At 34.3% G+C, this 14,736-nt stretch overlaps 1 protein-coding gene across 1 annotated transcript in view; it reads left to right on the top strand.

The window, feature by feature from the left end:
• The window catches only part of NEGR1 (neuronal growth regulator 1), an 897,330-nt gene extending 883,827 nt beyond the window's left edge, over nucleotides 1-13,503 (top strand). Inside the window, exon 7 of the mRNA XM_009210941.3 lies at nucleotides 9,780-13,503. Coding sequence (XP_009209205.2) covers nucleotides 9,780-9,904 — 125 coding nt within the window. The 3' untranslated portion in view covers nucleotides 9,905-13,503. The remainder of the gene's footprint in view (nucleotides 1-9,779) is intronic.
• Nucleotides 13,504-14,736: the final 1,233 nt, after the last annotated feature.

Raw genomic sequence — 14,736 nt, 5'->3', positions numbered from 1 at the left:
CCAAGTCCTGAATTCTCGATTGATGATACTATCTTTCCTATCTCTTTTTTCTTGAGCTCAATAGTAAAACCTCATCCTAATGCATAAATTTAAACAATGTATCTATACTTCAGTTCTCTGTAATAAATAGTTTGATGGTGCCGAACACTTGATCAAATGCTATGAGTCATACAAAAGTAGTCAAGAAACTTAGACTCTGTAGAAGAAGATGCACACGAGAGTGATAAAGTATAGGTAAAATATAGGTGAAGTACAGGTAAAAGCTATAGGAGAAAAGGGGACTTGGCAGATTAATTTAATCAGAGTTAGGTAATAATTCAGGGAAGTTACATAGAAGTGGAAGTACAGAGAATCAGAATACCTGAGTCCTTGTCTTATTTTTGCATCTAATTTAAGCCCATTATTCATTCCCTATTAGCCTCACCTCCTCATCTGTAAAACTAAAGGATGGCACCAACTGATCCCCAGTATTCAGACTTTTTTCAGGTTCTAACTTTGTGAGCAGGTGTCATCTGAGATGGGCACTGAGATGTGAGTACTATTTCAAGACATACAGACATAGAAGCCCATCTCAGATGAAGGCAAACTGCAAATACACAAGTGCAGCAACGTGTCCTGAGAATGGAGAATTTTATGCCTGGGGTGACACATGTGCGAAGTGTGTAAGAGTATCAGGTATAAGGCTGAAAAAGTAGCTTGTAGAAAGTTTACAGAAGGTCTTACATTCCATGCAAAGTCATTTGGATTTTATCAAGGATTTTAAAATGGCCAAAATATAATGGCAATGATTAGAGAATCATTGAGAGGAACTCAAAATCAATCTAGAGTGTAACAAGTGGAACAATTTAAGTAAATCAGAACTACAAGGCCAGATAATCACTGGCTTTCATTTCACTGGAAAATCGAAGAACAAACAAGCAGACAAAATTTAAAGGTAAATGGAATATTCAAAAAATGGAAATGATCAAACCTTATGAAATTCGTGATCCTTAATTAATGCCAAAAGAACAATGTTGCAGACTCCAGAAAATAAGCTAGTTTAGGTAACCTTCCTAACACAAAACATACAAAGAATAAAATGTAGTAAACAAGAAAACCTGATCATGAAACTCCAAGTTTAGACACCCTATATAAAAACTTAAATAATTTCACACCCACATCCCCACATGTATAAGATCTTAAAAACGCATTCAACTTGCAAAAATGTTTTCTGGTTTCCAATTTCTCCCATGTTTTTACCACACTAGCAGTGTCACAGTGAAGACACAGCTGATGGCAGTGACTATTAGTGACCTTAAGAACACAGCTGGATTTCTATTTTTATTTCTGTAAAACCTTCTTTTCTTCAACTAAATGATGCCCTAGAGGTCCAAGCTAAAGTCTGTATAGTAAGGGCAATGTGTATTGTATTTTGTGCAAATATATTTCACACAACAAAGACAGAGTTTAAAACACACATCCACACACCCACACATCCACATACACACCCCAAAATATGTCAAGACTTTTATGTAGAAACCCATTTGCAAACCAGCCTGGTAGGAGTTGCCATATCAGGTTCAAAGAACCATTCAGGGTCATACAAAATTACCTGTATTTGACAACACACTTCAAAGCTACTATATATTCATGTAAATTACTTCTGAGTTTCTAAAATAGAGTAAACAAAAAAATTCAAAACATTTAGAAGATATTGATGAACAATTCAAGCTTTGAGACTTTATTTCAGCAACTAGGAAGGATAATAAAAGACAGCAGAATTTGTTTCTGTTTGGATGATTGCTTCCTATTCTCCTTTCCTCAAATTAGAGGTAATAGTTTTGGAGAGTTTCATCTGGCTATATGAAGATAAAAGCATTTATCTACAAATAGGCAGATTTCTGAATGTGGGTAATAACCAAGGCAAACATATGTTTAAAATTCCTAATGTAATTGATGCTGAGTAGATAGCAGGGTATATCGTGAACTTTGGCAAAATGGTTATTGAGCAAACAGAATGGAACTCGAGGACACTGGTCGCCCAGAGAAATAGCTCTGTAGTCGCTAAGAATAAGTTGGAAGGAAAATGCCACTAGTCAGAAAGAGAGAGAAAGGAATTGTGTGACTTCTCTACCCATTCACCTCATTGTTTATAACACAAAAATAAAGAGATTTTCTGTAAAAATGATTATTTTTATGTTTATCAAGTTATAGTCTGTCAAAAATGATGGAACTACCTGAATATAGACATTCAGTTTTTTTATCAAATGAAAAAAAAAAATGTTAGAATAATTATCTAAATACAAATTTTTCTGTGACCTTTGGCCTCTAATTCAAGAAAAGAACACCAGTGTGCACTTGTTGGCCTGACTTCTTCTGAAGAAGACAGACAGGAAAGCTGACTGACAAGAATCTGAAGCCGTTTATCCAATTTTAACGTTCTTTCCCTAAATGCAAGAGGAGGTGACTGTGGTAGGGAATCCTAAATTGTTACTCGACCACACTGAGAGCTAACTGAAAAGAGGACCATGGTATGTTTACCTCTCTGCACTCCAGGAGACATGGCACAATGAAGGTGTGTTTAGTAAACAAACAAACAGAAAATCTCTACATTGGTCCCTACAACATGACAACTGTGCTACTCGGGCATTCTTCAACCCTAAAGTTGAGGGGGAGAAAAAGACCCCAGAGGGTCTACAGTACAGGAGCATGCAATATTCACACAAACAAAGCTCTCTTCCTAGAAATCGCGGTGCCACAGATGGGAGGTGGTACATGAGAAGATATAGCATGTCGGTGCTGTATCTATAACTCAGCACATCTCATCTTAGGATCTGGACTATTTGATTTCACCAGAAATAATGGAAAGGAGTGTAATTATGTCACCTGTGTGAGACCTGCTTGATTCTTCCAGATACCATAATGCAAAGTTATATGCCAGTAGAAAAGCATATTCCATCTGCTTCTTTTTCTCTCCTAATCTCTACCCAGTGTTTAAGTAAAATTAAGTGATACAAAAAAGGGAAGTGTAATCTGAGCCTCCGGATATCCCCTGCAGCTGCTGATGGTGGAAAGGGGTGGATATTGCTTCAGAGAGGATTTAATTATCTTTGGAGCAAACTCCTCCCACAGTATGTAATGAAACAGGATCACACTGTCAATTGGATCTAATCAATGGTGTTTAATTTCTCAGTAAACGTATGTGTTCTCTATTTTGAGTACACATTAATCACCCTCTTCTGCATGAAATGTTATTTGGGTGTAAATCATGTGCTTCCCATTAAGGTATATGCTTCCTCAGGAAAATGTAAGTCGAGGCCAGTTTTGTCTTACAGAAGCAGAATTAATATAGCTTTAGTAACTCTAAGATTGCAACAGAAATCTTAAAACCATGACTTAAAACTAGTTTAGTTAAAGCTTGGGTAATTTAAGGAAATTTCTAGGCAAACAATTCGTATTGTACCAAAACTAAATATTTCATAGTTACATTTGCTGTTGCCTCAAAATACAAACTAGAGCAATACAAGGGAAACTGCCAAAACAGAAAAGAATATGCAGCAGCTGTGGTAATTGGTAGTGAAAATCATAATTAGAAAAGATATAAGATATGTGTTAAAATCCAGAATAGATCTTCCTGTCGTCAATGGGAAGAAGTCTCAAAGGCTTACACTCCACTCAGCCTGGGCACTTTTGCTTCATACCTGAGACAGATTCTCTAAAAACAAACTCGTCATTAGGTCAACCATGAAACCATTCTCTAAATTTCACTCACCCTACTGTTCTCTTTGGCAAAAGAGAAGAAAAGGAAGAGGTCATATCCTCTGACTTTGAAGAAATTGCAAATCAGAGACTGGACAATTATCTAGCTATAAATTGCATTAAATAAAAATCCTCCCAAAGTCAAGAAAAAATAAAGAATTAATATTTTTGTAAGCAAAAATGAAAGACATCTTTGCAAGACCAGAGAAACAGTGATTTAACCAAGTGTAGATTAAAAGTTAAATAAAATATACTTGTTCCATGCAAAGCATCTCAAGTTAAACAGAAAACTCTGTGCGAACAGGAACCATTTCTGCTTTGCTCATTGCCTCTGAGTGCCTGGCACATAGCACACACTGAATTTGTTAAAGGAATAAGTGAATGAGGAGTGTTTAGATCATCCTTGAAGGAGTATTAATGCTTTGTTAAGTGCTGTACTGGGTGGTTTATACATAACAACACATTTAATCTTTGCAATAACTTTTGAGATACTACCAATCCTCATTTGCAGATGAAGATACTGAACTCAGCAAAGTTAAGAAACTTGCCTAGGTTAGTACAGTGAGAAAGACGTGGAATTGGAACTTGAACCAATGTCATCCAGCTCTACAGTTCATATATTATATACAATGTCATATTTAAAGACTAGAATGTCTTAGCTTTACTAAGAACTAGAAAGAATGACAGCCTGTTCTGTTGTTTGTTTTAAATACTGATCTGCAAACAGAATCAGTCTCCCTTACATACTGCATTTTATTTTCTTTCTCTTTTTTTTCAATAAAATGGTAAATATAATACAATCTAATACATTGTTCAAGGGCTGGGTATTCTCTCTGTATTTGTCTTAAAACTTCAACCTTTTGTTTCCTTTATCCTCTTCCTTTCTTTCTCATTCTCAATTTAAACTTTTCTTCTCTTTTTTTCATTCTTCTCCTCAAAAACAATTAAGCAGGTCATAAGAAAGAAATAGGACAATTTCATTAAACACTTTGTCTTGAGGGTGAGAAATCATAGGAACAACTCTTAAAATAGGATAGTCTATCAAAATGGTCTTGAATTAGACACATGCATATTTAGGAATATTATTTCACATCCAATCCAATAAACATCAATTGAAGACATTTGATATAAGATACAGATGCACATATAGGGAGGAATGTTCCATAACCTCAAGATGTTTATATTTATATATCACATATATATAACTAATTATAAGTTAAGAAGAAAGAAAACATTTCTGAAGTTAGGTATAAGCAGAAGACTAATAATTTTTCTTAGATTGGGGATGGTCTCATGGAAAAACTGGTATTTTTGATGTTTAAGGATGAGCAGGACTTTAATATGCAAAGAGGAATAGGAAGGCTATCTAGGTTTAAGGAGGTAGCATGTGCAAAGGACATGGGGTAATGAAACACTCTATGTTCTCAGAAAATGGCTTGTATGACTGGAGTGAAGAAGTGGTGTGAGTCTGGATAAATTGACTAGAACCAGATGGCAGAGGTTCCTGAAGTTTTGGCTTCACTCATAGACAATGGGGAATACTTGAATGTGAGCTAGCATAGGCTTTACTTTTTTTTTTTTTTTTTTGAGACAGAGTCTTGCTCTGTCGCCCAGGCTGGAGTGCAGTGGCACGATCTTGGCTCACTGCAACATCCACCTCCCGAGTTCAAGTGATTCTCTTGCCTCAGCCTCCTGAGTAGCTGGGACTACAAGTGCATGCCACCAGGCCCAGCTAGTTTTTTGTACTTTTAGTAGAGGCGGGGTTTCGCCATGTTAGCCAAGCTATTCTCGAACTCCTGGCCTCAGGTGATCCACCGGCTTCGGCTTCCCAAAGTGCTGGGAGTACAGGCATGAGCCACTGCACCCGGTCAGCATAGGCTTTACTCTTGCCTTTCCTAGTATAATCTATTGTCTACTGAGTAGCCAAGTGATCCTTTAAAAATAATCAAACTCTCCTATGGCTTCTCATGTCACTTAGAATGAAACTAAAGCCCTTGCCATAGCCCAGATACACCTCTGATCACACCACCTATCCTGCCTAATTTTACTTAAGGTAAATAGCAGCATGATATTGAAAAGCAGCTAAAAACTTGGCAGAGATCCTTCAACAGGTCTGGCCATCCCAGAGGCTCAACTAGATGTCTTCTAAGGAATTCAGGCTTCTAGCTTGGACCTATGGGTTCACCTATGCTGACAGTCTTTTGTGGCAAGAGTATGATGTTATAAAGTTCAGTACATGCTCTGTTCCCATATTGTCTACTTAATGATCCGTCTTCTTGCTCAAAATACTTAAGGGAGGTAGTCTGACCTGTACAGGTCAAAATATAATGAGCCTGAAACTAAAAGAAGAAGAAGAAAGATTCAGCAAAAATACAAAAGGAAAAGATGATACTCTCTGACAAAAGAAGTCAAGGTATTTTGTCTCCGTATAGGTTTGTGGTAACTGGGGGAAATGGATGTGAAGCACAAACATTTACTGAACATCTATTAAGTACCAAACTCTGTGTTCAGTATCAAAGATAAAAGATATATATAATGTATCTTTGCTTCAAGACATTCTTGACCTAAACAGGTTAAGAGTGTAAGTGTATTACCAGTTACTAAGTAATATGGGGGAAAGGCGGTAATGCTTAATTTGTCGTATGGGATTTTCTGAAGGTTTTTTTCTAAGTGATATTTCAGTCCAGTCTTGAAGCTAATTTCTAATAGCTAATGGTTATTTTCTTAAGATCAAGTGGTAGATTTGCATTTAACCTAAGAAAATCTATTGACCCAAATAATACTGAGGCCCTTACCTTTAGTATCATTAGCACTGTTCTTCAAATAATTCAGCCAAACAGTCATAACACACACAAACCACACATAATAAATGCCAGCTAATGGGAATAAGGTTGCATAACAATGGCATGCCCCAACAATGGAATGTTATAGAACCATTTTAAAAATGAGATATGTGTGTACTAACGTATGTATATCATTGCATTTTGTAAAAAATAATTGTATTTGTAACTGTTGCCTAGATTACTTATCTGCCATGACCCCCTAGGGAGTCCTCCCAAGTTTGTATATTATCCTTCAAGTTCCATATACCCTAATGTTCTATATTTACCTATTTATTTATATCCCCAACTAGAATAAGCTCTTCCTGAAAGAGAGGATTGGGTTTTATTCATCTTTGCCTATGTGAGGCTTAATTCAACCCCATGAACATAATAGATATTCAGTAGATAGTTAAAGAGTATGACTGATGACATAGAACTTGACATTAGGTATCTGATCTCACATTATGGTGACTAATTTAGATCTTTGTGTTTTGGTCTACTGATTATTCACGTTTGCTCCACAGTCTATCGCCTGTAACAACTGCAAGCTAATAATTCATCCCCCAGTTTCTAGTTTATTTCAGGACTGATATAAGTATTATATTCACAAACAAAAAAAAAGTATATACATTTGTGGCATCAGTGAAAAAAATGTATTCTATTTTAATTGTAAAGTAGTAAATTTAAAATATGCTATTGGTAATATCTTTGTTATGTTTAAGACAATAGGAGGCTGAGTGGAAGAAGATACAACTACATTGGGGAAGGCAGAATTAAGTAATAAAAGGATCATACCTATCTTATTAGGTGCTGCATTGCCAGCACTTAGGAGAGTGCTTGGTACCTAGTTCAACTAAAACTTGCTGAATGAATGAATGAATGAATGAATGAATGAATGTTACTATAGTACATTTTCTAGCCTATAATCATGTGACTTGCTACAGAAGAGATTCCATTTTGTAGGATAGAAATACTCATTTTGATTATGACCCATTCATTTGATTGAGTCATTTACTTAGACATTTCTTGAGCATCCACTATATACCACACTTTGCCAGATTTTATGTCTGGAAACACAAAGATGAATAAGACATGACCTAGAAGAGTTTAAATCTGTTGGAAGAAATGAATATGTAAACAAATATTTGCAATGCAGTGTGATGTTACATAACATATATATTTCATGGTCTCATGACACAAAAGGGGTAGTCAGCTCAGTTTGTTGGAGAAGGAGAGGGGATCCAGGAAAGATAGCCCAAAAATGCATTTTAAAGGATGGATAAGGAGTTTTGAGGGGCCTTGATAATCTACCCATTTAATGTTACTACTTAATTTGTCATAACAAAAATAATTCACCTTTGCTTTTTATGCTTAGCTTTTAAATTTTATTTCTTATTTATGAAACCATTTATATGCTTTACATATTATTGGTCCTTTACCATTATGCAAGTTTTATTACACTCAACTTTCTTGAAAAACAATTCTAGTGTAACTATTATTGAGAAGGTCATATACTAAATAAAGATTTATTTATATTTTTAAAATATTTTTCTAGGTCTTGAAAAAGGGAAAATAAGGAGTTCCGTAGCTTTTAAATAGACTTTGTATGTATCAGAAATTGAAAAGCTGTCTGTTCAACAATAGGCTTACTTTCTTCATCTTTTTATTTAAAAAAGAAAACTCATTTGTAATTATATACATGCATTAAATCGTTAATTTTGCTCTCTGTTTATTAAAAAATAGTAGTCTCAGTGCTCAAATCCCACTCACCGGGAATCAATAATTGCATTGTCAAGGAAACTTCCCACTGCAGGGACCAATGTATCTTTCATCCCCTTTAATTTCTTGGAAGTGTAAACAACACAATTTATTCTTCTTGTTACAGAGTAATATAGTCATTTGTGAAAGTTTCATTAAAACTATCTCTGGTAATTCAAACTCAGTGTGACTAAACCTGCTCCTGGATTTGAGTTATAAATTTAGAAATGAAGTAGTCGATTTCTTTGCTACATTATTCAATTTCTACTAGGAAATAGTGCTTGAAATCCAGGTTTCATTAAGAAAAGGTGGTTAAAATATGCTGGTGGGTTTCTTGTTATTGCTATTATTATTATGATGGTAAATGAGAATCAGTCTCAAACAAGTCCAAACACGGTTGTAACATTTAATTTCTGGAACACAATATAATTTACATACAAGTAGGCAACTATCATTTCATAAACAAAGTGGTACCCCTTCAGAACACTCCAACAATATCCCAAACGTGATGAATCTTCAGGTATTCAGTGAAAATTCAACATAACTGTTAGCCAAGTACCGTGTGAACTTCCCCATATATAAGACTGTAATCTTTCTGATGTGTAAATGTAGTCACACATTCAACTCTCCAAATTCTTCAAAATATCTTTCAGTATAAAAACCTAGTCCCTTTTTCATTACAGTAGAGGTCATTCTACCTGTCCAGAGGTCTAGTTTCAATTCCCTCCACTTCAGGCCTCAAACTTCATGGTCCAGCAAGACTAAATCTACCTTTACATTCTACATGATACACCTTGCTCTGTCCTTTTCTTATGCCTTTGAATATGTTGTTTCTTCTACCCACATGATAGTCTCCTTTGGTAAAACTGTATTTGAAATCTCCCTTGCCCAGCATATTTAAAAGCACAATTTGTCTGTGCTACTGCGATATGCACATGCAACTCTAATATTCCCAGAATTGTATTATAATTGTTTGGAGATCTTTTCTTACCAAAAAAAAAAGGCCTTGAAAGGGACAGTATTCTTGTTTTTCTAGCATTTAGTACAGTATTTAGCTAATAAAACACAGCTACATATACACGCATGAATAAATATTGTCCACTAATACAAATATTTACAGTATGTATAAGAGGAATAATAATGTTAGTAGCTTTTGAGTACTTAGCATGTGTTTAGTTGATGTAATATGCTGTATATGCTTCATCTCCAATTCTCACCACAGCCCTGTGAGGTGGATTCTATTATTTCTATTATTTTCATTTTGCCCTGAGAAAACTGAAGCTCTGAGAAGTTAGCCACATAGCCCATACATTGTCATATAGCAGAATCAGATATGAACTTAAGTCTGTCTGACTCCAATGTCAGTGCTTTCCCCAATGCACCCGGCTACCTTTTGATTATTGTCAAGATCTTGGAAGACACAAATTACATTTTGATTTAATCTTTTCCATTTCTTTCCAGCTCCAAGTACAGCCCAGTATGGAATTACCGGGAACGCTGATGTTCTTTTCTCCTGCTGGTACCTTGTGTTGACACTGTCCTCTTTCACCAGCATATTCTACCTGAAGAATGCCATTCTACAATAAATTTAAAGACCCATAAAAGGCTTTTAAGGATTCTCTGAAAGTGCTGATGGCTGGATCCAATCTGGTACAGTTTGTTAAAAGCAGCGTGGGATATAATCAGCAGTGCTTACATGGGGATGATCGCCTTCTGTAGAATTGCTCATTATGTAAATACTTTAATTCTACTCTTTTTTGATTAGCTACATTACCTTGTGAAGCAGTACACATTGTCCTTTTTTAAAGATGTGAAAGCTCTGAAATTACTTTTAGAGGATATTAATTGTGATTTCATGTTTGTAATCTACAACTTTTCAAAAGCATTCAGTCATGGTCTGCTAGGTTGCAGGCTGTAGTTTACAAAAACGAATATTGCAGTGAATATGTGATTCTTTAAGGCTGCAATACAAGCATTCAGTTCCCTGTTTCAATAAGAGTCAATCCACATTTACAAAGATGCATTTTTTCGTTTTTGATAAAAAAGCAAATAATATTGCCTTCAGATTATTTCTTCAAAATATAACACATATCTAGATTTTTCTGCTCGCATGATATTCAGGTTTCAGGAATGAGCCTTGTAATATAACTGGCTGTGCAGCTCTGCTTCTCTTTCCTGTAAGTTCAGCATGGGTGTGCCTTCATAAAATAATATTTTTCTCTTTGTCTCCAACTAATATAAAATGTTTTGCTAAATCTTACAATTTGAAAGCAAAAATAAACCAGAATGATAGTTAAACCATACACTATCTCTAAGTAATGAAGGAAGGAGCTATTGGACTGTAAAAATCTCTTCCTGCACTGACAGTGGGGTTTGTGAATTTTGCCCCACACTAACTCAGTTCTTGTGATGAGAAACAATTTAATAACAGTATAGTAAATATACCATATGATTTCTTTAGTTGTAGCTAAATGTTAGATCCACCGTGGGAAACCATTTCCTTTAAAAAGACAGCACAGTCCACTCAAAGGATTGCCTAGCAATACAGCATCTTTTCCTTTCACTATTCCAAGCCAAAAATTTTAAGATGATTTGTCAGAAAGGGCACAAAGTCCTATCACCTAATACTACATGAGTTGGTAAGCACTCATCATTAATTTTGTTTTGTGGCAGCTAAGTTAGTATGACAGAGGCAGTGCTCCTGTGGACAGGAGCATTTTGCATATTTTCCATCTGAAAATATCACTCGGTTGATAGTCTGGAATGCATGTTATATATTTTAAAAGTTCCAAAATATATTATGACAGACATTCTCTATTGGTATGTAGCAGACCAATCTCTAAAATAGGTAATTCTTCAATAAAATCTTTCTATATAGCCATTTCAGCTCAAACAAGTAAAACCAAAAAAGACCATCCCTTATTTTTTCTTACATGATATATGTAAGATGTGATCAAATAAAGACAAAACACCAATGATGAGAATATCTTAAGATATACTAATTATCAAAATATTGTGAATGTTAAATTATTTCTACTATAAATAATGAAAACTACATTTTGAAGGAAAATGCTGTTACTCTAAACATTAAATTGCAGGAATAGTTTGATGGTTTCACTCTTTACTAAAGAAAGACCATCACCTTGAAAGCCATTTTACGGGTTTGATGAAGTTACCAATTTCAGTACACCTAGATTTCTATAAATAGTCCCCTTTTATAAGTCATAACAACAAAGATCCTACAATAAAATTAGAGACAAGAAATTTTGCAGTGGTTATACATATTTGAGATATCTAGTATGTTGCCCTAGCAGGGATGGCTTAAAAACTGTGATTATTTTTTTTTCTTCAAGTTAAACTTAGTCCCAAAGTACACCATAAATCAATTTTAATTAGAAAAGTGAATCTTAAATGAGGGGACATAGTATACTCTTTCCACAAAATCGCAATAATAAGGCATAAAGCTAGTAAATCTACTAACTATAATAAATGTATGACATTATTTTGATTGATACATTAAAAAAGAGTTTTTAGAACAAATATGGCATTTAACTTTATTATTTATTTGCTTTTAAAAAATATTCTTTGTGGAATTGGTGAATAAACTACAAAATATTATTTTGTATTGCAGCTTTAAAGTGGCACACTCCATAATAATCTACTTACTAGAAATAGTGGTGCTACCACAGAAAATGTTAACCATCAGTACCATTGTTTGGGAGAAAGAAACAGATCAAGAATGCGTATTATTCAGTGACCGCTTTCCTAGAGTTAAAATACCTCCTCTTTGTAAGGTTTGTAGGTAAATTGAGGTATAAACTATGGATGAACCAAATAATTAGTTCAAAGTGTTGTCATGATTCCGAATTTGTGGAGTCTGGTGTTTTTACCATAGAATGTGACAGAAGTACAGTCATAGCTCAGTAGCTATATGTATTTGCCTTTATGTTAGAAGAGACTTTCTTGAGTGACATTTTTAAATAGAGGAGGTATTCACTATGTTTTTCTGTATCACAGCAGCATTCCTAGTCCTTAGGCCCTCGGACAGAGTGAAATCATGAGTATTTATGAGTTCAATATTGTCAAATAAGGCTACAGTATTTGCTTTATTGTGTGAATGTATTGCATATAATGTTCAAGTAGATGATTTTACATTTATGGACATATAAAATGTCTGATTACTCCATTTTATCAGTCCTGACTGTACAAGATTGTTGCAATTTCAGAATAGCAGTTTTATAAATTGATTTATCTTTTAATCTATAACAAGTTTTGTTAGCTGTTCATTTCAGGATTATATTTTCTACAGGTTCCATTTGTGGGACTCCTTTTGTTGCCCCTATTTTTTTTAAAGAAGGAAGAAAGAAAAATAAGTAGCAGTTTAAAAATGAGAATGGAGAGAAAAGAAAAAGAATGAAAAGGAAAGGCAGTAAAGAGGAAACAAAGGAAGGGTGGAAGGCATGAAGGAAGGAAGGGAAGAAGGTAGGGAGAAAGAAAGGATGAGAGGGAAGGAAGAATCAGAGTGTTAGGGTAGTTAACTTACACATTTGCATTCTTAGTTTAACTGCAAGTGGTGTAATTATGTTTTACAATGAGCACATTTGAAACGTAAGTCCTATTATACCATTGAGTTCCTATTATGCAGCAATTATATAATAAAAAGTATTGCCCAAGTTATAGTAATGTGAGTGTTTTTGAGACACTAAGAGATTTGAGAGAGAGAATTTCAAACGTAAAGCCGCTTTTGGGGGGTTTATAACTTAACTGAAAAATTAATGCTTCATCATAATGTTTAAGCTATATCTAGAAAGTAGACTGGAGAACTGAGAAAATTACCCAGATAATTCAGGGCAAAAAAGAAAAAACATATATATATATATATATACACACACACACATATATATATATATAAATACCCCTATGTTTGAAGTCAAAATACTCTGAAAAACTAAATTATCAAAGTCATTCATCTACAATGATCAAATTTACTGAATAATTGTTAATTTATCCATTGTGCTTAGCTTTGTGACACAGCCAAAAGTTACCTATTTAATCTTTTCAATAAAAATTGTTTTTTGAAATCCAGAAATGATTTAAAAAGAGGTCAGGTTTTTAACTATTTATTGAAGTATGTGGATGTACAGTATTTCAATAGATATGAATATGAATAAATGGTATGCCTTAAGATTCTTTGAATATGTATTTACTTTAAAGACTGGAAAAAGCTCTTCCTGTCTTTTAGTAAAACATCCATATTTCACAACCTGATGTAAAATATGTTGTACTGTTTCCAATAGGTGAATATAAACTCAGTTTATCAATTAAAATATGTATTTGACTCATTTTAAAACTCTATTAGTTTAAGAGAAAGAAGGAAGAAATAATAATTTGAAGATATTTCTGCTATTCTCTTTACTTCCTGTATTACATTCATCTTTCTGCTTACTCTAAAGCAGTACAGGGTAAAATTTTTAGATGCTACCGTTTCAAAGGACTCCACACTATTTTCTTTCTTGCTGTTGCTGATTCCTAAAAGGTTTGATGAGCTGAACTACATCTAAACTAAAAATAAGTTTTCTGGAAACATTTTATTATTAATTATTTAGAATCTTTGCCAGGTGAAATACAGCAGAGTTAGCAACAGAGACTGATGATAAAATTCTGATGATCTTACAGGCTAAACAACTGAAAACTCAAATGCTTGTAAGAGCAAGGCAGAGCGTAATTTCTTAAGACAGCTGGGTATGAAACAATGGGCACCTGAAGGCATTCAGATGCAATTTCCTTAAAAATACCTTGGTTTCCAAGTAAAACATGTTATTTGACTGAACACCTTTAGTTTGTAAATACCGAACCGTAATACACAAATGAGATCTCACGCCAAATGAATTCTTTAAGCCCTCTTTCCCATATCTGTTCCTCTATGATAGTCAACTAAATAAATGAGAACAATGTGGTAGATAAAACAACAAACCATAAAAAGATTCATGCTTGGTTTTATAAGATATTTTGAAATATAGGTATCATTGCTATTCTGAGAAACCCAGATACACCAAAGCCCTCCCTCCACAAAAAAAATGGGAAACGTTTTAATAAATGTCTGATTTCCCCCACAGCTTCATTACTTCTTCCCTTTTCAACATCTATCATATCTATCTTGAATAAATTACATCACAGCAACAGAAACATCAAGTATCAGACACAGAAAACCAGCACATGAAACAGAGCTAGTTTCCCTCTCAACAGAATAGGGCAAAACACAGATGCTTCCAAATCACATCTAGGTATGCAGAAAATAATTCACTTTAACCTGACAGTCAGAAATGTAAGTAAGAATTTGTAGAGATAATTTTCCAAGGTAACTCATTCAAGTTAGAGGAATTTGATCCAAACATCAGTCAATGTACTCCCTCTGAAA

This window comes from Papio anubis, chromosome 1, assembly GCF_008728515.1.
Source record: "Papio anubis isolate 15944 chromosome 1, Panubis1.0, whole genome shotgun sequence".
Classification (NCBI taxonomy): domain Eukaryota; kingdom Metazoa; phylum Chordata; class Mammalia; order Primates; family Cercopithecidae; genus Papio; species Papio anubis.
This window is presented reverse-complemented; position numbering and strand designations above follow the sequence as displayed.